The sequence below is a fragment of the Anopheles marshallii genome, chromosome 3 (genome assembly GCF_943734725.1).
Source record: "Anopheles marshallii chromosome 3, idAnoMarsDA_429_01, whole genome shotgun sequence".
NCBI lineage: Eukaryota > Metazoa > Arthropoda > Insecta > Diptera > Culicidae > Anopheles > Anopheles marshallii.
The window spans coordinates 73,931,261-73,956,238 of record NC_071327.1 but is presented as its reverse complement, the minus strand read 5'-3'; the positions used below and the strand labels follow the sequence as shown (position 1 = coordinate 73,956,238).

General features: G+C 41.6%; 7 protein-coding genes and 1 pseudogene across 7 annotated transcripts; 1 reads left to right on the top strand and 7 right to left on the bottom strand.

The window, feature by feature from the left end:
* Nucleotides 1-635: 635 nt before the first annotated feature.
* Nucleotides 636-1,588, bottom strand: LOC128715575 (ficolin-1-like; annotated as a pseudogene).
* A 2,395-nt stretch (nucleotides 1,589-3,983) lies between these two features.
* LOC128715646 (microfibril-associated glycoprotein 4-like) lies at nucleotides 3,984-4,904 on the bottom strand. Its single transcript, XM_053810557.1, has 2 exons — nucleotides 4,177-4,904; nucleotides 3,984-4,110 (listed from the first exon to the last, which is right to left on the bottom strand). The coding sequence occupies exons 1-2, from the start codon at nucleotides 4,869-4,871 to the stop codon at nucleotides 3,984-3,986; spliced, it is 822 nt and encodes a 273-aa protein (XP_053666532.1). The 5' UTR covers nucleotides 4,872-4,904.
* Nucleotides 4,905-5,737: 833 nt separating this feature from the next.
* LOC128715806 (ficolin-1-like) lies at nucleotides 5,738-6,687 on the bottom strand. The gene is made up of 3 exons (XM_053810722.1): nucleotides 6,546-6,687; nucleotides 5,933-6,467; nucleotides 5,738-5,867 (listed from the first exon to the last, which is right to left on the bottom strand). Exons 1-3 carry the CDS (start codon nucleotides 6,685-6,687, stop codon nucleotides 5,738-5,740), a joined length of 807 nt encoding a protein of 268 aa, XP_053666697.1.
* An 825-nt stretch (nucleotides 6,688-7,512) lies between these two features.
* Nucleotides 7,513-8,523, bottom strand: LOC128715340 (microfibril-associated glycoprotein 4-like). The gene is made up of 3 exons (XM_053810223.1): nucleotides 8,351-8,523; nucleotides 7,779-8,279; nucleotides 7,513-7,642 (listed from the first exon to the last, which is right to left on the bottom strand). Exons 1-3 carry the CDS (start codon nucleotides 8,521-8,523, stop codon nucleotides 7,513-7,515), a joined length of 804 nt encoding a protein of 267 aa, XP_053666198.1.
* Nucleotides 8,524-9,642: 1,119 nt separating this feature from the next.
* On the bottom strand, nucleotides 9,643-10,638 carry LOC128716130 (ficolin-2-like). The gene is made up of 2 exons (XM_053811050.1): nucleotides 9,857-10,638; nucleotides 9,643-9,772 (listed from the first exon to the last, which is right to left on the bottom strand). The coding sequence occupies exons 1-2, from the start codon at nucleotides 10,636-10,638 to the stop codon at nucleotides 9,643-9,645; spliced, it is 912 nt and encodes a 303-aa protein (XP_053667025.1).
* A 1,058-nt stretch (nucleotides 10,639-11,696) lies between these two features.
* Nucleotides 11,697-12,887, bottom strand: LOC128713141 (techylectin-5B-like). The gene is made up of 2 exons (XM_053808001.1): nucleotides 11,920-12,887; nucleotides 11,697-11,826 (listed from the first exon to the last, which is right to left on the bottom strand). Exons 1-2 carry the CDS (start codon nucleotides 12,885-12,887, stop codon nucleotides 11,697-11,699), a joined length of 1,098 nt encoding a protein of 365 aa, XP_053663976.1.
* A 995-nt stretch (nucleotides 12,888-13,882) lies between these two features.
* On the bottom strand, nucleotides 13,883-14,805 carry LOC128713138 (ficolin-2-like). Its single transcript, XM_053808000.1, has 2 exons — nucleotides 14,078-14,805; nucleotides 13,883-14,009 (listed from the first exon to the last, which is right to left on the bottom strand). The coding sequence occupies exons 1-2, from the start codon at nucleotides 14,803-14,805 to the stop codon at nucleotides 13,883-13,885; spliced, it is 855 nt and encodes a 284-aa protein (XP_053663975.1).
* Nucleotides 14,806-15,378: 573 nt separating this feature from the next.
* LOC128715320 (60S ribosomal protein L15) lies at nucleotides 15,379-16,587 on the top strand. The gene is made up of 3 exons (XM_053810203.1): nucleotides 15,379-15,424; nucleotides 15,695-16,028; nucleotides 16,278-16,587. Exons 2-3 carry the CDS (start codon nucleotides 15,720-15,722, stop codon nucleotides 16,581-16,583), a joined length of 615 nt encoding a protein of 204 aa, XP_053666178.1. The 5' UTR covers nucleotides 15,379-15,424; nucleotides 15,695-15,719; the 3' UTR covers nucleotides 16,584-16,587.
* The last annotated feature ends 8,391 nt before the right edge of the window (nucleotides 16,588-24,978 follow it).

Below are 24,978 nucleotides of genomic sequence, written 5' to 3'. Positions count from 1 at the left end.
TATTGACGAGACAATCTCATGCCGGCATCGCCGAAGGAGATCCAACACCACATAAGTACTAACGGATGCCGGTGGGCCGGAAGTGAAAAGCTTTAAAAAGGGATGTTTATTTTGTTCCCAAATCACCCCTTAAAGCACACCTTAATACACACACACACATGTGCGTATACGTTTACGCACGCATTTGCGAAAGCGAGACACACTTGTACCAGTGTACCGGTTGTATGACGCACCTATCACCCATTGTACCGGAGCGGAAACTCCTACGAAGGTTTTCTCCTTCCCACACTGATTTCCTTTATTTCCTCTCCACCCTCTCATCACACTGGGCTGGGTGCTGGGTATCGAAATCAGTTCACTACGGTTTACTTTCACAGGTTTTGTTCATAAGGGTATCAAGAAACTAAAATTCTTCAACACAGGGCTTTTCCTATTCACAACCCGACGATGCTGAACTAAAAAACAGAACACTTTTTACTAAAATATTTTCCGATACAATCGATTTAAAAGGTATTTTAAAAAGTAAAAAGGAATTTTGACGGATATCGTCTTTTTATTGCATTATTTGAACTACATCTCAACGTTCGCTTTAACAGGGTTTCCAATGCTTAAAAACATATAGCAGTACCGATGAACTAAACCTTCTTTGGTCTTATCATCATTCTTGAAGTTTTAAGTGAATAGTAATGCCCCCGAAAAGTGAACCATACCATGCCAGTTGCATATTCTTTCGTTATTCCTCGAAGATATTTTCCATTGAGATTGCTGTAAAATGAATGCAAATGGTAAATCTATTGCCATTACCTTCCCATCATCAGTAACACACATACCTCGAATGGCAATTGCTGTACCACCAGGCGCCGGTAAATGTGACTGCACATTGGTTTTCCCATGTATCATTATCCACGTCGAATGTCGAAAATTTCACACCCCTGGTGCCACTGAAAGAATCACCAGCCGTTCCCGTATATCCACCAACCTTTGTCACTTCATACTTTTGGCTCTCGTCTCCAATCTCAAACTGATCGTACTTGGCGTACGTCTTATTGCCATCAAAATCTTCCAGCAGAATCACCAGCTCATGTGGTCGTGAAACTGTCAGCTGATAAATACGATCCAAGCCCAACCAGAACTCTCCGTTCAGATTTCCAAACCCATTCTTGTACTCCTTCCAGTTGCGATAGAAGTTTGTCGATCCGTCAAAGCGATACTGTATCACAGTCCAACCGCCCGAGTCATAATTTTTATCACACAGCACGGTCATCGATTCCTTGAAGGGCTTTTCCGGTTGAATGGTGTATATGCCGGAAGAGGGAACCTCTGTGCAGGATCTGTACCCATTATCATGCACGTCAATTAAGTTGTTCTTTTCATGCTGGTTTCCACCCTTTAGCTCAATTTACTTACCTTTTTGTAGGTTTTGATTCCCCCGGGATGCAACGCTTATCTAGAAATTGCAATTTGATCATTATGTTTTCGAAAACAACCTCCCTGAACAACAACAAAATTTACCTTCTTGTGGTTCACATCGTATACCAACGACGGTACAACACAGTATTAATGCAAACAAAAGGTTGATATTCAGCATGATGACAACACGCTATAAATGGCAACGCTATATCAATGACACTGGCAGCTAAATGTACGTTCATTTTTATACCATAAAGCGTCCAAGGAAACCTCGCTCAGCTGTTTCGCACCTGTATTCTGCTACGTTTGAGCCGCGTACCACTTGTTTCGAATCGCGAGACGTCTGCGTTGCGTTCAAATTGAAGCCGTTACCACTACCGCTGGAAATTGTTAAATACACTTTTACTTAAAGTGCGCAATAGATAGCAATAGTATGATACTGTTTTGTATTGTTGTGCAATAGAAAACATACTTAATTATGTGATAAGCGCTGTTAAGACTAAAGTTGAAATAAACTGCACCGGGTCATATCCGCTGTGAATAGTCTGGCATTTTGGTCAGAGGTTTTTTTTTTTTGTAATAACTCGATCACATTGAAAAAAAATCCTTTTTATACTCATAGTCTAAGATCGCTACTAATGATTTGGCGCTTCATACGCTACCTAGTGTTCGGTTTACGGAACTCGTCCCGTCGAAGGCCTCTGTGTCGTTATACGGCTAGTTCGGGCTGCTTTGACAATACACACTTAAGGGAATAAATTTTTAAATATCATTTGAGTCAGGTGCAATTTTTATAAAATAGCAAGAACAGTCAATCAATAAACTGTAGAATATTTTCCGTAGTAAAACGTACTGATTTTTTTTTTCACTTTGATGTGCAGCACACGAACGCATAACGATTCGCAACGTGAAAGCCTCGTTTGACAGTTTTTGTACAACGCTAGCTTCAACTTAAACATACGAACTGACATTGCATTCGAACGTAATGGCATACATTCGACACGTATTGCATAATCGTATTGCGATTCGAAGCAAGTGGCACATGTTTTGATCGTTGCTAGAAACAGCTGTATTATTTGGCAGACCTTGAACACTGTGAGAAATCTAGCCTGTGCGATGTTTATCTAGAATACAAACAGGGAAGACTGCCGTTCTGTGGAATTTACAATTTGCTTACGCCACATCGTTACAGACTGTCGAAAAAATAAAACATGTATCACACAAAGAATAATTTCTTCAAATTCCACACAGCTGTTATTACATCAATGTGATCGTACACAACACAATAAACCTGTAATAATAATAAATGTTTTGGCTGCTTACGTTTCGAATAGCCATTTTTGCAACGCACTCTATGCGACTTTTTTTGTATCCACGCACCACGCTCAAGAGGTCTTGGCCTGCCATTTCTGGCTTTCTGTGACTTTATTTACCCGTAGCTGGATAGTCGGTCCTGCGTAGGGGGGATTGGTCCGGATGGGTTTTTGATCCAGTCCGTTCGTGTGAAGGCCGGCGCCACCGGTCCGCTCATGCCACCGGTCCGCCCCACGCTATGCGACCTAACCACTCAAATCAAAATCAAATCAAACTACAAAAAACTGTTTCGTTATTGTTATTGTTTCGTATTCGTTCGTATTCGTTCGTATTCGTTATTGTTTCAAAGGGAATGTTTTTAGCTACGTTCGATCCACGTGCAACTTGATTCGATTCACATTGCTTGTAGATAGCTTGAACATTTCAAACACGTTGTAATTATTTCTCGTCGTTAAACTTCACGGAAATTGATGCATACTAGAAGCCTGTTGCTCTAGTTGCTGCGTTCTAGAGATTGCCCCAGTTTAGCAGAACGTCACCCAGAAAATATTTCACCAATGATGACAACAAGTCATCTTAGGAGGGCTAACTTACTCCTCATTGACAAATTGGGAAATTTTTTGCTAAGGATCATGTTGATCATCCAAGGAACGCACTGTGGGCGCTATCAGGAAAGCGATTGTTCAGGTCAGTTTTTATGGAGTTGTTCAATAGAGTGCAATTCAACAAAGATGCAGCCTTTGGGGCAATGCATCTCATGAACTATAGGGCCGAAACTTGTCAACAGTGGACGTAGTCAATCAAGCGTTACGGATACACAACATCACTGTCCATATCGCATACAAGCGAATCTAGGAACTAACATTTTCTCGATGATGTGTACGAGGTGCGTAAAGTTGTCTATGATAACATGGATTCCGCGGATAAAAAAAGTTTGCCGATAGAAAAAGATATTTTTTAATTAGGGAATGATTTAATGTAAGACTCACTTACGTCTACTGCAGAAGCAAAAGACTTCCTGAGATGGTAAAGGATTTTGCATGTTGGATTCAACACATTATTTAGCCTAGCAAATTGTTACCTAATTTCGTTTTCATTCATTATCCATTATTATTATTCATTTTACGGGACTTATTGAGCTTTTGAGCTCATTATGTTTCCCTGTGATCGGGCTAATTTGCATAAAAAAGTCAGATATTTAAACAAATTTATAATTAAACAAACATTATTTTTATTTACGACGATATAAAAATAATGAATTAAAGCTTTGGTCTTATCATCATTTTTGAAGATTTAAGTGAGTAATAATATTGTCGAAAGGTGGTCCATACCATCCCAGTAGCATATTCGGTTGTGTTTCCTCGAAGATATTTTCCATTGAGATTGCTGTGAAATGGATTAATTTTTTTTTAATTTGCCGAAAAAGTTGCATGGATTCATTTTGTAACGTACCACATATGACAATTATAATACCACCAGGCTCCAGCAAATTCGACTGCACAGTGTCTGTCCTTTACCGGCGAGCCGTCATTATCCGCATCGAATGTTGAAAATTTCATTCTTTTGCTGTAAAGTAATGAATCGCCAGCCGTTCCCGAATATCGTCCCAGATTTTTGAGTGCATATTTTTCGTTCTCGTCTCCAATCTCGAATTTATCGTACTTGGCGAACACTTTCTTTTTATCGAAATCTTCCAGCACCACCACCAACTCATGTCGACTCGATACTGTCAGCTGATAAATACGATCCAAGCCCAGCCAGAACTCACCGTCCAGATTTCCAAACCCGTTCTTGTACTCTTTCCAATTGCGATAGAAGTTTGTGGATCCATTGAACCGATGCTGAATCACGGTCCATCTGCCAGAATCGTACTTTTGATCACACAACACGCTCATCGGTTGCTTGAAGGGTTTTTCCGGTTGTATGGTGTATACGCCCGAAGAGGGAACCTCTCCACAGGTTCTGTACACTTTATCATGCGGATTCTGCGTGATGTTCTGTTGCGGTGTGACTATCTGACAGCTCTGATCACATAACTGGTTTTCGGTTTGTTGTTGCTGTTGCTGCGGAATGTCTTGAATCATGCTTGAAGTACCAACGATGGTACACCACACGGTTAATGCGCACAGAAGGTTGATCTTACACATGTTGATCGTTGATCGTTGACTGCAAAAACTATAGCAATGGCGCTAGCAGCTACCGGTTGACCTTTTTATATTCGTTATTGCTCCAAAGGGAATGTTTCTAGCTACATTCGATCCACGTGCAACTTGATTCGATTCGCATTGCTTGTAGACAGCTTGAACATTTCAAATACGTTGTAACATGGATTGCGTGTTATTGTTTCTTTTCTTTAAACTTTACGGAAATTATTGTTTATTATAAGCACTAAGCAGCTGCTGTATTAACTAGGCAGAGTGAGCGGCTACATCGTCGTAAGGATCGTCGTCCAGAGTGCCACGAAAGGGTAAAATGTTTATTAAGCAGTGTTGTTTTCTGTGTTACTACATGCCACAGGCGTTGTTTTTGTTCGCACACCCTCTTTCCCAATCCCAGATTATTTCTTTTCTTCTCCTTTTCCTTTTCCTATTCCTTTCCATAAGCACTCTCAAGGCCAGTCAGTCAGTCTTCGAGAGGGCCATAAGATTTACTGTTTAATGTACAATATTAAAAATTTATGATTACCACAACGACAGTGTCAAAACGTTGCGTCAGCGTTCAAAAGTATTTGTGGAAACAAAAATGCATAGCTAATCTCATAAATCCTTATTTCACGCCGAACTGCTAAAACATTACACAGCAACAATTTTACTAATGTTTATTAGCATCAATGATGACTAAGAGGCCTCCTTTCATAAATTATCGCCTATCCAGAGATCCTCACTCCACATTTTTTAACGAACAACATATAGACATATGTAAACTTGCTGTTGGTGATAGCTTAAGAGATGTATTGCGCAAAATAAGAGTACAAAGTTTCATAATGCTGATTTATTAAAAAAAATCTATTGAATTAAACCTTCTTTGGTCTTATCATCATTTTTGATGTTTTAAGTGCGTAATGATGCCCCCGAAAGGTGGTCCATACCATGCCAGTTGCATATTCTTTCGTTTCCCCTCGAAGATATTTTCCATTGAGATTGCTGTAAAATGAATGCAAATGGTAAATCTATTGCCATTACCTTCCCATCATCAGTAACACACATACCTCGAATGGCAATTGCTGTACCACCAGGCGCCGGTAAATGTGACTGCACATTGGTTTTCCCATGTATCATTATCCGCGTCGAGTGTTGAAAATTTCATGCCCTTGGTGCCACTGAAAGAATCACCCGCCGTTCCCGTATATCCGCTTGCTTTCGTGACTGCATACTTTTGGCTCTCGTCTCCAATCTCGAACTGATCGTACTTGGCGTACGTTTTATTGCCTTCGAAATCTTCCAGCAACACCACCAACTCATGCGCACCCGACACTGTCAGATGATAAATATGATCCAAGCCCAGCCAGAACTCACCGTCCAAATTTCCAAACCCATTCTTGTACTCTTGCCAGTTGCGATAGAAGTTCGTCCATCCGTTGAACCTTTGTTGTATCACAGTCCATCCGCCCGATTCATACTCCTGATCACAGAATACGCTCATCGGTTCCTTGAACGGCTTTTCCGGTTGAATGGTGTATATGCCCGAGGAGGGAACCTCACCGCAAAATTTGTACACATTGCCATCGTGTGAATTGTTTTTCTGTTGCATTAACGTTTCCACTTTGCAGTTCAAATCACTCAACTCTCTTACCGTTTGGTCTTCCTTCTCAGTGCAATGATCCTCTAGAAGCTTTAATTTGGTCATGATCATTTCGAACGCAAAACCTCCTTGGGCAGTACTCGATATATCAATTAATGTGCAGTGTGTACCAACGATGGTACAGCACAGGACTAATGCACACAGAAGGTTGTTCTTGACCATGTTGATAACACTTTCAAAGCTATAGCAATGACGATGGCAGCTCAATGTTGATCTTTTTATATCCGTCATTCATTCAAAGAGAGGGAGAGTGAGCCATATCTATCGTACAAAACTACTGCACCGTACGACTAGTCGTTATGCCCACTGTGTAGTTTACGGGAATATGAAATTTCCTTATGATGTATCGTAACAGATTGTAGAAATAAACGTTCGGCACAGTACAGTTAAAGTACGATCTTCCCTAGAACTACACATCTACAAGTACATAAATTTGCACAAATACACAAAAAGCTTATCACATGAGTTGTGTAAAATGTGTCGCTACTGCCACTTTACAAAGGCTAATTGTTTTTTGCGCCAAATCTAGTTCTTATCTGCTGCCCACGTAATAGACTGTGTCGTTCTGCCTTTTTTGGTTATTCACAACACACATGTTTGTTGAGGTTTGTTTCTTTTGAGAAACGAATGCTTGTGGTATAGCTAACATGCAAAAAGTATCCACAACTTTGTATTTTAATGAAGAATATAGAGTGCGAAATCGTCCATTCAACCGGTGGAAAAAATTCACCTCGTTGTGCAGGTCTGTTATCGATTCTTTTAACAAGTCTTTTAACCACTTTACGCAGTGTATTGCATTTATTACCCATAGCGAACAATAAAGCGAAGTAGTTGGTAGTACAATCAGACACTTGTTATTATTAATCAGTTTAGATATTTATTGTAAAACCCTTCATTCTTATCCGATTCACTGCTAAGTCGTATAAATCTTTATAATATAAGAATAAAGAACTATCCTGCTGGTTGAGTATCAACAAATTAAAGAGACTAAACGTTCTTTGGTCTAATCATCATTTTTGATGCTTTCAATGCATAATGCTGCCCTCGAAAGCTGTCCCAGCCCAACCCAGTACCAACCTCTTCCGTTTTTCCTCGAAGATATTTTCCATTAAGATTGCTCTTGTTCTTTGTTTTGTCCAAAGATATTGGACTCCATCGAATGAAAATAGCAGCGTCCCTTCCAAGTTCGCTGAAAGTTACATACAATTTAAAAACCCATTATCACATTTCCATATAGTTGAATATAAGCTTACCCTAAATTGCAATTGCTGTACCACCAGGCGCCGGCTAATGTAACTGCGCAGTGCGTTTCCCACGTATCATGATCCTTATCGAATGTCGAAAATTTCATGCCCTTGGTGGCACTGAAAGAATCACCAGCCGTTCCCGAATATTGACCTAACTTGGTCACTTCATACTTTTGGCTCTCGTCTCCAATTTCAAACTGATCGTACTTGGCGTACGTCTTATTGCCATCAAAATCTTCCAGCACCACCACCAACTCGTACGGTCGTGACACTGTCAGCTGATAAATACGATCTAGCCCCAGCCAGAACTCACCGTCCAGATTGCCAAACCCGTTCTTGTACTCTTGCCAGTTGCGATAGAAGTTTGTGGATCCATTGAACCGATGCTGTATTACGGTCCAACCGCCCGACAAGAATTCTTTATCGCACAGTACGTCAATTGGTTCCTTGAAGGGCTTTTCCGGCTGAACGGTGTATATGCCGGAAGAGGGAACCTCACTGCACGATCTGTATCTAGTGTCACGCACGTTATTTGAATTGTTCAGCTTCGTTTTCATCCTTCAGCTCCAACCACTTACCTTTCTACCATGTTTCCATCTAAACGATCTTCCAGAAGTTTCAATTTGGTCAGGATCATTTCGAAAGCAAACCCCCCTTGCGCAGCACTCGATGTACTTGCAGATGGATCACATTGCGTACCAAGAATGGTGCAACACAGCGTTAATGCACACAGAAGCTTGTTCTTGACCATGTTGACAACACTGACAAACCTATTGCAATGACTCTGGCAGTTAAATGGTAAACCCTTTTATATCCGGCATTCATGCAAAGAGTGAGCCAAATCAATGATTTGGTGGTTCATGAACTCTTTTGCAGTGTTTCGGGGTGGGGGGGATTTTATGCTTTTCGTACCATCTTGTTATGCTGTTTAGCCCCATACTAATCATGGGGTCTGTTTATTATGCGCAAACACATCAAAGCGGCATTTGATAACATTCCACATGCGTTGCGCAATGCTTTTCTAGTTGTGGAAATTGGGATTTTCTCTGTTGATAATAGCTTGACTGTTCGTTTCTCTTTACTGGGGGGGATCTCCGGATTGTGTGTGGAATCCTCTACTATTGCGTCCATATCTGACCCACGCGATTGGGTAGTCGTGTGACTGTCAACCTACTCCAACCGCTGTGAAGAAGCGATGTGTTTAGATGTGTTGGAGTGTCCTCAAAGTCGGGGAAAAGGAAATCTACGTCCTGTCTGGCATGTAATCAATCGAACAGCGATTGTAAAATTCTTATGATTGTACACAACGTCTAATTCTAAGGTAATTTTTAATTTTGGTTTTCTTTATTACTTTATTCCTAATTTTATAAAAATAAAACGCTTCACGTGGCAGAAAAAACGAACATTCTCCATAAAACCCACACAAATGTAATTTTATAAGCATAAAAAAAATGTAAACATATCACATTATATGTTGTTGAAATATGTTTCGAGTGCTTGCCTTAGCTATCTTTGCACCACAGATGTGTAAAACACTTAATCAGTTTCGTATGCATGCCTTCACACATGCTAATTGTTTTATTCGTCAAATCTGGTTCTTATCAGGTTGCCACTCTACAGACTGTAATGTTCTTCGTTCTCCGGGGATTCACACAATCATGCTTCTTGCTTGCTGACTTGGAAGTTTGGTTGTTTTGTTTTTCATTAAGTTTGATGAATGCATCCACTGTTTTCATTTGTTTTTTTTTATTGAGTATCAAGTGTTCGGCACACATATTATATCATTACGAATTTCAAAAATCACATTTTATTTTACATTGTTTTTATTCAAAGAATTCAATTTTATTACAACTTAGGTCACAGTTCCAGCTCAAATAAGTTTGGGTCTTATCATCATTTTTGCCGTTTTCAGTGAATAGAAATACTCACGGAAGGTTCGCCAAACCATCCCGGTTGCATATTCCTTCGTTTCTCCGCGCAAATATTTCCCATTGAGATTGCTGCAAAGGCGTAGAAAGGAATTCCAGTAACGGGTGATAATTGATCAGTTCTCTTAGTCATTAAACATGTAACGCAATAAATACCTGGTATGGCAAGCACTGTACCACCATGCACCGGTGTAAGTTACTGCACAGTTACCTTCCCACGTGTCGTTATCCGAATCGAAGGTGGAAAACTGCATTCCCTTCACATTTCCCAAACAATCACCCGCCGGGCCAGAAAATCCGTCTATTCTCGTAAGGTTGTACTTCTGGCTCTCGCCGCCAATTTCGAAATGGTCGTACCATGCAAACGTTTTGTTGCCAGCGAAATCTTCCAGCAGAACCACCAGCTCATGTGGTCGTGAAACGGTCAGCTGATAAATACGATCTAGCCCCAGCCAGAACTCACCGTCCAAATTTCCAAACCCATTCTTGTACTCTTGCCAACTGCGATAAAAGTTCGTCGATCCGTCAAACCGATGTTGTATCACAGTCCATCCGCCCGATTCGTACTCTTGATCGCAGAGCACAGTTATCGGTTCCTTGAATGGGTTTTCCGGTTGAATCTTATACACACCAGAAAATGGCACCTTTTTACACGAACTGTACACTTCCTCCTTTGTACGGTTGTACACCGGTAGAGTTGTTGTGTTGCATTCAGGTTGCTTGAAACGTTCAATCATTGAGCTTATATTGTTTAGCTTTTGCTCGATTTGATGCTCCTTTTCCATGATGCGATATTCCATCGTATTAAGTTTGTTCAGTACCAAACCCAGCGCGTATCCACATTGATCTACTCGTCCATTTAAAGGATTTTCCACATTTTGCGCAGACGCTGTCTGACTGCAAACCAACAAAACAAGCAACAAACACTTTTTCAACATGATGTCACGGTTTATACGTGTAAGTACACTGCGCTGACAGTAACATTTCTACCTTCTTATATATACGCGATCATACCACAACGTTTCGTTTCTCAATGAATTTCAAGAAGAGACCGCGTTGATAAGACAATCTTATCGGAGCGTACGATTGTCGGTTTTATTATTTATTTTTATTGGTAAAAAGTCCCCGTACGTTTACACGCCAGAACATTTTACGCACGGGAACCAATTTGATCGTCTTTTTAGAGCAGTTGCTCCTTATTTCCTTTGATTAGGACAATTTTTCGCTGTCAGGGTATTTATCTCACCTGCTATAATCATGGTCTATTCGTCGAATAAGTCAGAGAACGCAACGAAATAAAAAAAATGCAATTGACTTTGCTATAATTGACGGACGCACCGGTGCATTTCGCAAACCTACTTCCTGTGCGCTGGTGACTTCGATTATCCCCATCTGAAGAGTTCTCACGTGCGTTCGAAAGATAAGGTCGGGTGCTGTTATGCATATTCGCGTCACGTTCGCGTAATCGAGGGAAAGGAATTATTTATAGCACAATTAGTTGCTATCTTTGAAGGAGGGAGTGTAGTTGCCATTTGTTGTTTTAACAAAACGGTAACGTTTTAGCGTCAAGTATCCGAATCCGGTTTTGTTTCTATTTAATCATTTCGATACTTACGTGGAAATTAATAAACCAAATACCCACTATCAATCACCTTTCGGTCGTAGCGTATATCAATAGTTACGTTTCGAGAGGTCTTGCACATCGTTGCCTACACTAGACTATTCCGAATGTCAGAAGGCACAGGTTGGATGTCTTTTGTTGATGTCTTGATGATTGGTTGCGTCAACGATCGAAGATTAATCTCTAACCATGAATTCCTACACTACTTCGTTTATTACACTCAGAAGCTGATAATACAGGGGTTACATGCCAAAAAGTACTTAAGTTTTGAATTAAATTTTCATGTTATTACTACTTTTTCTTAGTGAAGTATAAAGAAAAACAAAATCAATTGTACACTTAACAAAGAATTGCTAGTTCTGTTACACTTATGTTTCACTTTACTGTAGATCTGATCATCATTTTTGAAGCTTTCAATGCATAATCATGCCCTCGAAATGTGAGCCACATCATACCCATCGCAGTTTGCTTTGTTTCTCCCCGCAGGTATTTGCCATTTAAATTGCTGCAAATATGAATAACACGTGTTACAGTCACACAACACTAACCGATTCTCCGGCTAAGGACCGATCTGCGTAGGATCTAGAGTACGACTTACCTTTTGTGACAAGCTCCATACCACCATGCTCCGGAGTACGCTACTGCACAGTTGTCATTCCACACGTCATTATCGGAATCGAATGTAGAAAACTTCATATCTTTGGCATTGTGCATGGAGTCACCGGCCGTTCCTGAATATTCGCCTAGTTTTGTAATCGCATATTTCTGATTTTCGTTGCCTATCTCGAACTGATCGTATTTGGCGTACGTCTTATTGCCATCGAAATCTTCTAGCAGAATCACCAGCTCATGCGCACCCGACACTGTTAGATGATAAATACGATCCAAGCCCAGCCAGAACTCACCGTCCAAATTTCCAAACCCATTCTTGTACTCTTGCCAACTGCGATAAAAGTTCGTCGATCCGTCAAACCGATGTTGTATCACAGTCCATCCGCCCGATTCGTACTCTTGATCGCAGAGCACAGTTATCGGTTCCTTGAAGAGCTTTTCCGGCTGAATGGTGTACACTCCCGAAACGGGAAAAGGTATCTTACTGCAAGACTTATACCGGCTGCTACGCTGTTCCTTCACCAAGGGCATGTTCGATGCATTGCAAAATCGGTGGGTTAGATACTCTCGTAGTTGATTGTTGGTCACCAATAGCTTCTGCTCAGCGAGCACGTTTGTAAGATCACGCTGTATCACGGTGAGGTTTTGGCCAATGTGTTTCCCGCTTAATCCTAGTTGGTTCACAGTTTCTCCCGCTTGTTGCACAATCCAGGACAGATTTTCAACGGTTTTTATAAGATTATCCATTTTGGAACTTACGATGATAATCTTTTCCTCCGTTTCAAGATTGGTTTCGATGAGCTGATTCTCCAGCAGTTGCAATTTCGCCATCACCATTTCATAGGCGAAACCGCTTGAAGATGCACTTACGATTGAGGTGTTTAACTCACACTGTGCATGTGAGACAACATTTAAGATCAGCGTAAACGTTAACAAAACCGCCACTCTGGGCATGATGGCAGCTCAAGCAATGGCAGGCGACTGTCGGAATGGCCTCGGAAGCATGTTGATTATGTAGGCTTAGCAAACTCAGTTCAATTGTGATAAGTGCATATTTTTGAGACTATGCCCTGCACTAGACCCAGCCTGAACTTACGTTCCAGATTTCCAAACCCATTCAGATACTTCAGCATTATCTTCGATGAAAGTTCTTGGCTTTCGAAGTTTTATTTTTCCTTTCTTTATCAACCATAATAAAATGTTGCCTGTTGGCACTGGTTGTTTGTATTTTCGCCAAAACTGGTTCTTATCAGCACTTGATGGACTGTAGTGCTATTTCTTTTGTATGGTCTGTTTGAATTAGGAGACGAACATCCGGGCCGGGTTTATCTTTTTACGGAGTTATGTAACCATACATCACTTGTTATCTTATTATGTTTACATTACTCAAAGAAAAGATTGTATGTGTTGACCAAATATGTTAATTTGCTTTAACCACACACGCCGTGGTACAAGTTTTGTATTTTTCTTACTGTATCTGCAAGGTTTCCCGAGGTTGCCCGATATGTTTGATTACGAGCACTGGCTCAACGATAAAGCAAATGTCACCTATCCACAAACTAACGGATTACATCTGTTAGCTACCACGTTTAGCCTAGCAATTCCAACTTATTGATACTCGAAAAAGTAATTGATGATGTAATAATTTACAAAACAAATTCATTAAGGCATTGAAATCTACGTTGTCCACTTGAATGTTATTGAATAGTAATAAGTTTCTCCAGATATTGCTGACATCGTCGACGACTTTATAGATTCTCCTGCACTGTTCCTTGAGGACTTCCTCTGAACAAAAATTCAGCTGATTATCCATTTTTCATTAATGTTTCAATAATTTTTTAAATTTATAATTTACTCTCATTTGAAGTTGATCGTATCACTTGTCCCTATTTATTTTTATTGCCAAGTATTTAAGTTATTACTTGGCAATCAGAATATAATGACGTTTATTACAGAGATTTCGGTTTTATCAGCATTTTTGACATTTTCAACGAATGGTATCCTGTGAATGAGTTCCATACCATGCTTGAAGCAGATTCTTTAGTTTTTCCGCGCAAATATTTTCCATTAAGGTTGCTACAAAACAAATGAAAAAATAAAACATGAGTCTATCTGTAAAGACGTTGAACAATTTATGTTCCTACCTGGTAAAGTAACTGATGCCATCATAGCACCATGCTCCTGTGTAAAGATTGGCACAATTTTCCATGGATATATCATTGTCATTGTCGAACGTAGAAAACTTCATACCTTTGGCATTGTGCATGGAGTCACCAGCCGTTCCTGAATATTCGCCTAGTTTTGTAATCGCATATTTCTGATTTTCGTTGCCTATCTCGAACTGATCGTATTTGGCGTACGTCTTATTGCCATCGAAATCTTCTAGCAGAATCACCAGCTCATGCGCACCCGACACTGTCAGATGATAAATACGATCTAGCCCCAGCCAGAACTCACCGTCCAAATTTCCAAACCCATTCTTGTACTCTTGCCAACTGCGATAGAAGTTCGTCGATCCGTCAAACCGATGTTGTATCACAGTCCATCCGCCCGATTCGTACTCTTGATCGCAGAGCACAGTTATCGGTTCCTTGAAGAGCTTTTCCGGCTGAATGGTGTACACTCCCGAAACGGGAAAAGGTATCTTACTGCAAGACGTATACTGGCTGCTACGCTGTTCCTTCACCAAGGGCATGTTCGACGCACTGCAACATAGGTCCAATCGTTGCTCTAACAGTTGCATTTTAGCCATCACCATTTCGAAAGCGAAACCGCTTGAAGAAGCACTTGTCATTGAGGAATTTAACTCACACTGCACATGTGAAACGCTGTACATCGAAATCAATGCTAGTACTATCTTTATTTGCGACATGTTGGTAGCTTGAGCAATGGTATGCGACTGTCGGAATGAATTTAAAGCCATGTAGATTGTGTACGCTCTCCAAATCGTTTTAAGAACGTTTTTCAAAGCATACTGATAAAGTAACGGTTCATTCTGTTGCATTCTTTTACGAAGAGATAATTCCAAGTCTATAAAAAGTTTATTTTCCTTTGACTGAAGCAATACGGACACATGGACAAATTATATGTTTATTTATTAAATTTCCAGTATGACGGCTTAGTTCAACATCGGTATGATTAACCGTCCCTTGTATTAAATTTCAAAATATTCCCAACAGATGGCGCTGTCATCGACAAGGTGAATATCGAGGGATTTTTTTCTTTTGTTGTGTTGTGTTGCATTTATTTTGTGTTAGAGTGTATTAAAATACAACACAAAAAATAAAGATAGTTGAATCGCGAAAGAAGATAACCAGAAAAAATAATTTATCAACTCGTTGTATTTTCTCAAATTCCTGCCTTTCTTATCGCACTCGAACCATGAACCATAAACGTCGGTTGTAATGTCATTTTTTGGAAAGGCACGCTGCTTCCTGTCATCGTGTTGCTGTCACAATCCACAATTTCTTTTTCAGCGCATTGTCCACGAGGTAGGTCGCATTGAGTGCAATCGGAAGAATTATTTGGATATTTTCTCGTTGTTTGTTCATGTTTTGCTAGTTTTGTTTGGTTAAATGACAGTCGAATGGTAGAATCGAATGTTAATTCTTTGTTCCGTTTCTTTCTTTTAGGTTTGTATCTGAAAATTCATCGCACCACTTCCGGCTATGCCAATCTACCGTCCGCCGCCCGCGGCGAGCCGCGGTAGGATAGACCGATGATGTGACTTCTGATCAAAACTTGTTTGATTTCGTTGCTAGGGTCTATCCTCGATCGTTTTGAAACATGGGGGCATACAGATACGTCCAGGAGCTGTACCGCAAGAAGCAGAGCGATGTGATGCGCTATCTGCTGCGTATTCGTGTTTGGCAGTACCGCCAAATGACCAGATTCCACCGTGCGCCTCGTCCGTCTCGCCCGGACAAGGCCCGCCGTCTTGGATACAAGGCCAAGCAGGGCTTCTCCATCTTCCGTATCCGTGTTCGCCGTGGTGGTCGCAAACGCCCGGTCCCGAAGGGTTGCACGTACGGTAAACCCAAGAGCCACGGTGTCAACCAGCTCAAGCCGTACCGCTGCTTGCAGTCCGTCGCTGAGGTAAGTGCTGGGTATGGGAATCCTATCGAAAGACAATTTGTGTTCCCAGATACATGTTATATGCATTAAAATGATGATAGCAATTCCGTTTTTCACGTGATGATTTTGAATCATATGAATCGTATTACTTCCTTGGATGTCTGAAACGTGTGCGACATAACCTCACAAAATGTTCGAGCCAGCTTCAATGTTTTGATCCACCTGTCTGATATTAATATTTGTCTACTTTTGTTGCCACTCTCGCTATAGGAACGTGTTGGTCGCCGTCTGGGAGGTCTGCGAGTACTGAACTCGTACTGGGTATCCCAAGATGCTGCCCACAAGTACTTTGAGGTCATTATGGTCGATCCGGCCCACAACGCCATCCGTCGTGACCCCAACGTGAACTGGATCTGCAAGGCCGTGCACAAGCATCGTGAGCTTCGTGGTCTCACTTCCGCTGGAAAGAGTTCGCGTGGTTTGGGCAAGGGTTACCGCTACTCCCAGACCATTGGTGGATCTCGTCGCGCTTGCTGGCGTCGTCGTAACCGCCTGCACCTGCGTCGCTACCGTTAAGCTGTATCACACTATCGTGTGGCAAGCTTGGTGGATATTCGAAAGGCAAGTTGTAATTTCTATCCACACAATAAAAACCTTCTGATAATAATCAACATTATAGATCCGTTTCGAGAGCAGTGTTTGGGAAAGAAAGTACTTTTTACTTGTTTGTAAACAAATGTATAACTCAGGATTCCCTACCGATATGAACAACACGTTTTTGAATATCCTAGTTTCTTTTTATGTTTATTCGTATCTCATTCAAATGCTTAAACATTTCATATAACGAAAGCATCACCATATAACCACCCTTTAAATGACTTCGAACACAAACTACCTGGCTACAATTGGCTTACAAATTGCTAATTGTAATAATTATAGTTAACTAGCTATGAAGTAATGACTTTAATGTATCTGTAACTCGTAGTTTCAAAAACCTGTTGTCCAATTATTCCAACTTCAAACCTACATTACTTTTATGTACAGAAAAACAGTGAGATTTTTTTAAAGATAATTTTCTACCGAATAGTGTTATAAATTAACTGAAATGTACATTTGTTAATTATTAACTAATCCTTACAATCATGAAATACACTACAACTAAATCAAGAGATCTTAAAGTTGAATAAAGCTTATTCACATGAGATGTAATTTGTGATTATTCTGTTACACACTCATCGGCAGCATTGGTTAATTCAATTCCAAAATTCAATATTTCTAGTCCGCCGATCCTGATGAATCCACTGCCAGGAGTAACTCATTCCCACCCAGGAACAGTTCATTTGTACCGATCAGTGAAATGAACGCAATGCAATTGCAAATGCAAGGAAACAAAGTCATCTTGGCACATGCTCAGTTGATGCTGGATGTCGGTTCGAAGGGGAATCATTTCCCTTCCTTACGAATAGCATCCGAATCGAATCCTGTCCCGAATCGCTTCGGGATGTAATCCAACGTGAGCCAAAATGATAGCAAAACAGGCACATCGATGGGGGTCTGTCTGTAGTTGCATGTTGGCGTTCATGCGATGTAGAGAGATGAAGAGCCTGTTGCGAATTGCCCTTCCAACATGCTCTATCGGAACACGTAAATACTCGCTAGCTTTACTGGTTCCTTTTGTCTTTTCCATGCTGGTAATGCTTCACCTTGTTTTTGTTCAAATTGGCCACCCAAATCAACTGGAATATTATTCACAATGATATAGCCCACATGTTCTGCAGATAAAATAATCATAAAGGAACAATTTTAGCGCAAACCTGTTCCATTCGCCAACCATTTTTGACGATTGCAGTTAGAGCATTTCGTTGCAAGGCAAATATTCAAATGATTGTACCCCATCGGGAAGGCACATGGGTGAAACTTTTTGGTTTTCATTAAACATGCTCGAAGATAAAGCTAGACTAATCGAGTGGATGGTTGAGTTTTAGCAGCGACCATAGCATGACTCGCTCCCGCAATCATTCCCACGCCGGTGCTGGCTGCACGGGACACTGGAATAACAGGTGCAAAGTGAAGCGAGCATTTTCAGGGTTCGTTTACTTCTAATGAAAGCTTGCCGGCACCACGGAAAGCCTGGCGATCACCCACGGTAATGCGAATAATCTGGCTGGACCAGACGGGGAGTGGTCGCAGAAAACAGCTAAAAGGAAGCGTTTCGTTTGCTATTTCCATCGCGGTACAGAAGCAATCGCGCACAGTTGTGGATTCTTTATTTTGCTCCGTCCCGCTTGGTCCTGTTGTGCCGTCATAAGGGATTCCAGGTTTCTTTTTGTTCCCTGCACTCCACTTGGCCATGAAAGCGTTGCATTTCTATGCAGCTTTCGTTCGCCACAGGAACAATCGGCACGATACGGAAAGGTAGAGACGCAAATAAAGACAACCCAGCGCGTTGTCCGTTTCGTGTAAATGAAAATAATTTCATTGAAGCGAAATCGCTGCACTTTAATTAAATGCAAACAAGGCAGTGATTGCTCCGCAGATAGCATCATCGATTCGGTGCAAGCTTTTGATCATCGCCGCTGGGAATGGTTATGCTAAAATGGGTTAGTAGGTAAAGGATAGCTTAAATTATTCTGAATTATGTTTTTTAATCTTTCGTAGACGATCTCACAGCTAATTGTTTGCCAATTATTTCTGGAGCCAAATTGTCAAATTTAACTAAAAGAATTGTAGTTTTTACTAACTTCTATTTACTTTCTTCCTATTAAAAGAAAATATTTGTGTTTTTAAAACAATCATCAAAGTAGGAAACAAGAATATTAGAAATGTTTAAATTATGATGGGCATTGTTAATGTCTGGTGGAGCAAAAAACATGTTGATTACACAAAAAAGAAGGGACCAGCTGTGAATCGTGTTGAAAGTTGCTGCTACCTTTAAGGACAGTTAATTAAACCAAGAACTGGCTGGTGTCCCTTTTTCCCGCAGCATGAAAGAAACTCAACACGAAAGTAAAACCCCTGTTGGCACGAATTGTTTGCTGTGCATGTTTGCTGAACTCTTCGCCTCACAAAACTGACAAAATTAACATTGTTCGGGCCCTTTGTGGAGAGAAGCTGTTAACACATTAGGTTCAAAATTTTGCTTAAAGGTTTTGCGAGCCTTCAACTTCAAGCAGCAGCCAGTGATTAGTTTAAAATGTTGCTAAAGTGCTAGAGCCACCAGCTGCAAAAGCGATAGATGCAACACAAACCAAATGCATTAATTACTGGAACTAAATACATGCGAACGGAGGCGTCGTAAAGCCATTCGGATCGCTTTGATCGTTACATTGACATTGTTTACTGAAGCGTGGCTGCGCCTGGCGGTAAGAAAATTGTATTATCGCAATACCCGCAACACCATGGCAATTCTTCAAGGTCCAGTACGGCCGTTCAACTGGTTTGGTGGGGTGCTCTTATCAGTCTGCATCGAACTCGGCAGTTGATCTCAATCCATGCGGAAAATATTCCGCTCTAGGTTTCGAAAGCGGCAAAAAAGAGGACATCTCCTGAAGGAGCCAAGCTAATTAATGAGCAGCTGGGGTGTAGACGTGGCGATAATTATTAAGATGACAGGCGGTGCATGCTGTTAACAAACTGCACATTGATTAAACATTCAATGCCTGACTGCATTAAAGACATTCCGGGTTTTACTACTCCAACAGCTGAACCTTGAGGTCAAATCAGTTTTAATAAGACGCTCATTCAAAAGCAATAAATATAAAACTATCGATTGCTTGTAAATCGCCTTCAAAAGATAAAACATTAGTTGAGGTGATGAAAAATATCATTCTGACGGAATAACTTCCCTACTTCCAGCGGACACTTAGAGGCTGATAAAATGGTTTGGACCTTTCTATGAAGAGACTGATGGATGCTCCGATTTGCTATCAGATTACACAAATTCCCGATCCCCAACACGTTGCTCCCTTTCACCAGAAGCACATACAACTTTACTCATTCGTAGCGTCCTCATGTGTACCTTTTGATTATCCTGCCGTACAACACCACGCAAAACAATTCACTCCGCGTTTCGTTTTAGTGTCCGTGCGTGCCCTGCTCGTATATAATTTGGTGTACGGCTCACCGGACCCGAAGGATTCGGCGGGATGTGCAATCTTGCATTTTATCATGAATTAATTAGTTTCGCAGCAGATCTCGGCTGAGAGACGCACGTGTGCACGCAGTCTCGCTGCATGCGTATCAGTGCGCTTAACGGCCGTGGGACTTCCGCATTTGAATGTTCGGTCGCATTTCACTGCCCCCGGTTGTTTTGGTCCTTTTGTGTTGTGGGGGGGGGGAGGTTTCGGGTGGCAACCTCCCGTGCTGGAGCAACAATTTAGCCACCTACCGACGATCGTTACGAATTTCGCCTCGAACGGCCGCACGGCTGGCATTTCCGGCTGGCAGACGGAAATAAATAGGCATTTATATGCAAGCCTCCAAAGATTGCAACCGGTCGTCGAAAATTAATGGAAGGGATTCCGCCCGCCCAAAAACCTGCCCCGCGGAGGGGAATGGGAGGCTGCCGGCACCATGCGGGGGAAGTTTTCCCGTTTCGCGTCCACACAAAATCGAACCAAATCCAACCTGGTGCACTGCCCGAACTGTGGCCCGTTTATGAAAGGCGTACGAAGAAGTCATTTCCATCATCAGTTGATCTGCTTTTAATTATATCACTGCTAGCGATGGTATTTGCGCGGTCCCGTAGCCTCGCTCCGTCCCTCATCCAACGCAAAATTCGGTCAGCGTTGCAATTGCGTCAGTGATGCTTGGTGACTGTACCGTGGAATGCGCGTAACGGCCGAAACGATGGCAACGTGGATTTCGCCGGGATTTGGTAGAATGATTTGCTTCGACAATGTATCTTTCTAATCGTCAATCTGTGTCAATTGTTTCGCACGCGTGCCCTAACGCAGAGGAATTAGCGACAACAATCAGGCGCCACAATTTGCGTGTTGCGTGCGTGCTGAATGTCGGTCACAATGGGGATTTCACCAGCCAGGATTCGTGATGGACTGGTCACTACAATTGTATGAATTTGGGGTTTTATTTCGAACGTCTTGTTCTCTTAAGCAACAAACCTAATTCCAAATCCGTACTATCGTTATACTTCATGTTACATTAAGTCCGTGACTTTAGTACAAGAAATTCAAGGTTTTGCCCTTTATTTAAACATCTCAGTTGGACATCCTCAGGCAACACCTCAATTGTTCTGAATGCAAGATATTCTGTCGGAATTCAATTTAAGTCCTTATCTGCGTGGGACATGAAATTGATTCTGGCGTGAATTAATTACTTTTCAACGTCCAAATGCGGAAAGGCTGGAGTATACGTCGAGTGTAATTCCATTTATCAACAAAATTGCTTAAAGTTGCACACACGAACAGTTCCTGAAGCGATAGACCTGATCGGAATTGGTTTCTGTTTCTTAACTTTAGTGAAAGTACTTAAGTTTAGTGGACATAAATTTCCCAATACATATCAATTTTCAATGCACCACGACTTTCGATCTGGTAGTTATTCTTGCTGTTTATGATTGGAATTCTATTTTAAAACTATTTTTTTAACTCAATTTCTGTCAATTTCTTAGACCGAAAACATTAACAATTGAAGAAAAGATGCTTATCAGTTATTCCAGACTTCATTCCAGTGCATTTACATTACCTTTTTATCGCACTCGTTCACATCACAACTGTTTCTCTTCGACCAAACCAGCAAACCAACGAACGCTGGATTCTCGAAAGCTCCTGCCCGGGGATTTATTGTAAAGCATTTTCCAATATGGAAACTTTCCGTTACTACCGAACGGTGTCGCATAACATCAGCTGAAAGAAAATATTCCAAAGACCATACAACCACTATGCCAAACTATCGCCCAAGTTTTCAATATGTTTCCCATCAAAGCCATTACGCCGTCTGGGGAAATGTACATCAAACGGCATGGTTGCTCTAGTATGCGATAATGGCCCCTCCCCCGGGGGAACCAAACCCGATTCACTCTCGCAGCAAACCAACCTAAACGATGGTAGAAAAGTATGCACCCAGGTCTGGCCTCCGTCATGCGAAAGGACGCCACTCTCGCTTCCAGTGAGTTACAAACATTTGAATATTATGATGCTGAAGCACAAATAAATCATAACATTTCACAGATTTATGATACCTCGTGTTGCGGGTGGGGAGTGCGGGGACCGTGATACCGTGAAGTCGTCAGTGGAATCCAAGAAACACCGGCAACCGTCAGCAGTTTATCGCAGGAATGAATGTACCATCGGTGCGGCATTGAATTCTGTCGGGAATTTCAAAGCCGCCCAAAACGCGTGTCCGGGCGTCCGGCGTGCGGCAGAGGAAAGGATTGTCAATTTTCGAAGATTATTTTCCCAACCGCCGGATTTACGGAGGCTCATTGTTGTGGGGGGGGGGGGGGGGGAGGGGGGTCGTGCAAAGTGTTGAGACCCATTTCAAAGGTCCGGAACACAACCCGCCGGATCTTAAGGATGGGATGCGCTTTTGTGTGTGGCGAGTCTGTGGCCGCATCCAATTTGGACGGAGGAAAATGATCCGGTTAATGCTACTTTTGTTACGCTTTGCAAACGGGCGTTCGTTCAGGGCTCTGCCCGTCGACGGTTCACGGTTGTGACACAAACGGTGAAACGGAAATGACTTCGAACTCATGAAGCCTAATGGAAGGGATTGAGGGGGAGTCCGTTTGGATCTATGTTACATTTTTCAATTGTATTGCCAGCCACTTTGATGTGAGCGGATGTCCTGATCGGGGAACCCTTCCTAGCTTGGGATGATACATCAGCACAATCGAACAATAATTATCTTTGATAAGCTTCCAAATTTGCTACACGTTGGAATATTAGATTGGAAAGCTCTTTTTGCTCGGGTTTTATCGGGTTTATTTATCCTCCTAGTGGAAAATGTTATCCAAAAGCAAGTTGTATGATTTTTATGATTTATTTTGGGGTCTGTAATGCTTCGTCTTAAGAATAAGATCCAATGCTCCTTACCAGTAAATGCAGGCAAACGCTGGTATTGGTAGCTCATGGATAAAGATCAGTACGATTTCTTACCAAAAAGGATCACAAATTTGCAGCAATTGCGGAACAAAAGCCACCAATATTCTTATCCTTCTCATTCAACAATAACAATCGCGTTTTGCTGACCCGGCGATACCGCACGGAATGCCGGATGTCTAACATAATCTAACACCGCAAATACCGATCACCTAGCCAAAAAAAAAAAAAAAACAACCAACCCCCAATGAGTCGTGATTGTTTGTGCGTGATTGGAAGGCAATCGAAACACGATCGTTCGCCGGCATAACAATCCGACAAATGTGAACGTTCCGGTGGCAATAAAAACCCTCCCACGCCCAGTGACGACACGGAACAACACGTCCATCTCCCATTGAAACTCGCCCTTTCACGCGTGTGTGTATGTGTGTGTTTCCACCTTACGGCAAAACAAACAACAAAAAATCACATCTAGCCAAGTGGGCTCAAAGGAATAATCTGCGCCGCGCAAAGGGAGTCAAACCCTGCTGAAGCGGTACCATTTCCGGTGGCCATATGCACCTCCGGTGGGTAAAACAAACGCGTCACGTTTAATGCCACCTGGCAGGTGGTGCTGACCCAGCCAGATACGCAGTGGGCCACAGTGTGGTTACGCACGCCAGGGACGGGTAAAACACCAGAACATTCTCGCGTAATCGATGAACGTGTTTGGCATTGCTACGCACAGATGTCAGCGGGTTAAAGGTGTGTCACATCTTGTTGTGTTGCAATTATTGTTTGCCCCAGGGCCACAAAACTCAACCTCAATCGCTTCTTCGTTTAAGAATGATTATTTGGGGGTCGATTTTGCTTATATTTTCGCATAACATAAAATTGAACGGTCTTGGGTTATGTACCCACATTAGCTTTAAGTAGACGCCCTGCAAATTAGAACACATACAGATACATATTTGGTGCGGTTCTCCAATCATCTGAACAGCTGAATTTAGCATTAAAAAAGGCACTTGGTGCACGGAGAATAGTATTTCTTCTACTCTTTGAGCGATCTCTTGATGCTTGAAATAAGTATTACTCCGGGGGTTTGTAGAGGATATCATCTTATCTGTAAAATGGAGAAGTCTTTTAACTTTTTGACCTCCAAGGTGTCCAAGTTACTAATGTAGCTCATGAACTCCGACTTAAATGTAGCAAACTTGTTCAGTATTCCTTATTGGGTTCTGTGTTATGTATAGAGATACAGGAATTAAACGTTCTCTAATAATTTAGTGGTACTATAACCTCAAAAGGTGTAAGACTTTCAGGCCATTTCAGGCTTTCTTAGACTTACCATCAGTTGGATGATCAGTCCTAAGTACGGTCTCTACTGATCTTTAAATAAGTATTATAAGACCATTGCTCCCACTCAAATCAGGCGTACCTCCTGTCTGTTCCTTCGCCTCTGTTATGCAAAGTTGTATAAAATCTTGGTGTGGTTTATTTTATTCTCCACTAACTTCATATTAAAACATCCCTTATCACGTTCCTTGATGGAAAGGGCTGCATGTTTCCCTTACTTATGCTTACTTATTGCTTCACTTATTAGAAGTTAGAAACTCATCTTCTAACACAAATGAAGAGATATGACTACTAATTAATCCTCGACATCAAAAGTCCAAAATTGGATTGGACATTTATTGCATACTGGCAATGAATACATTTTTAAAGACGCACACCTGTTAACCCCATTTTGTTAGCAGCAAAAGAACAACGTTTTCTATGCAACATAGCGGATGAAACAAAAGACCCCCAATCACGCCCCCCCCCCCCCCCCCCCCCCCTCCCCTAACATTCCCCGATAACGTTGCCCAATTGAATGCTGACAACAGCGCACGTTCACAATGTTTATTTACACACTCCACCATCATAGTCTGGCA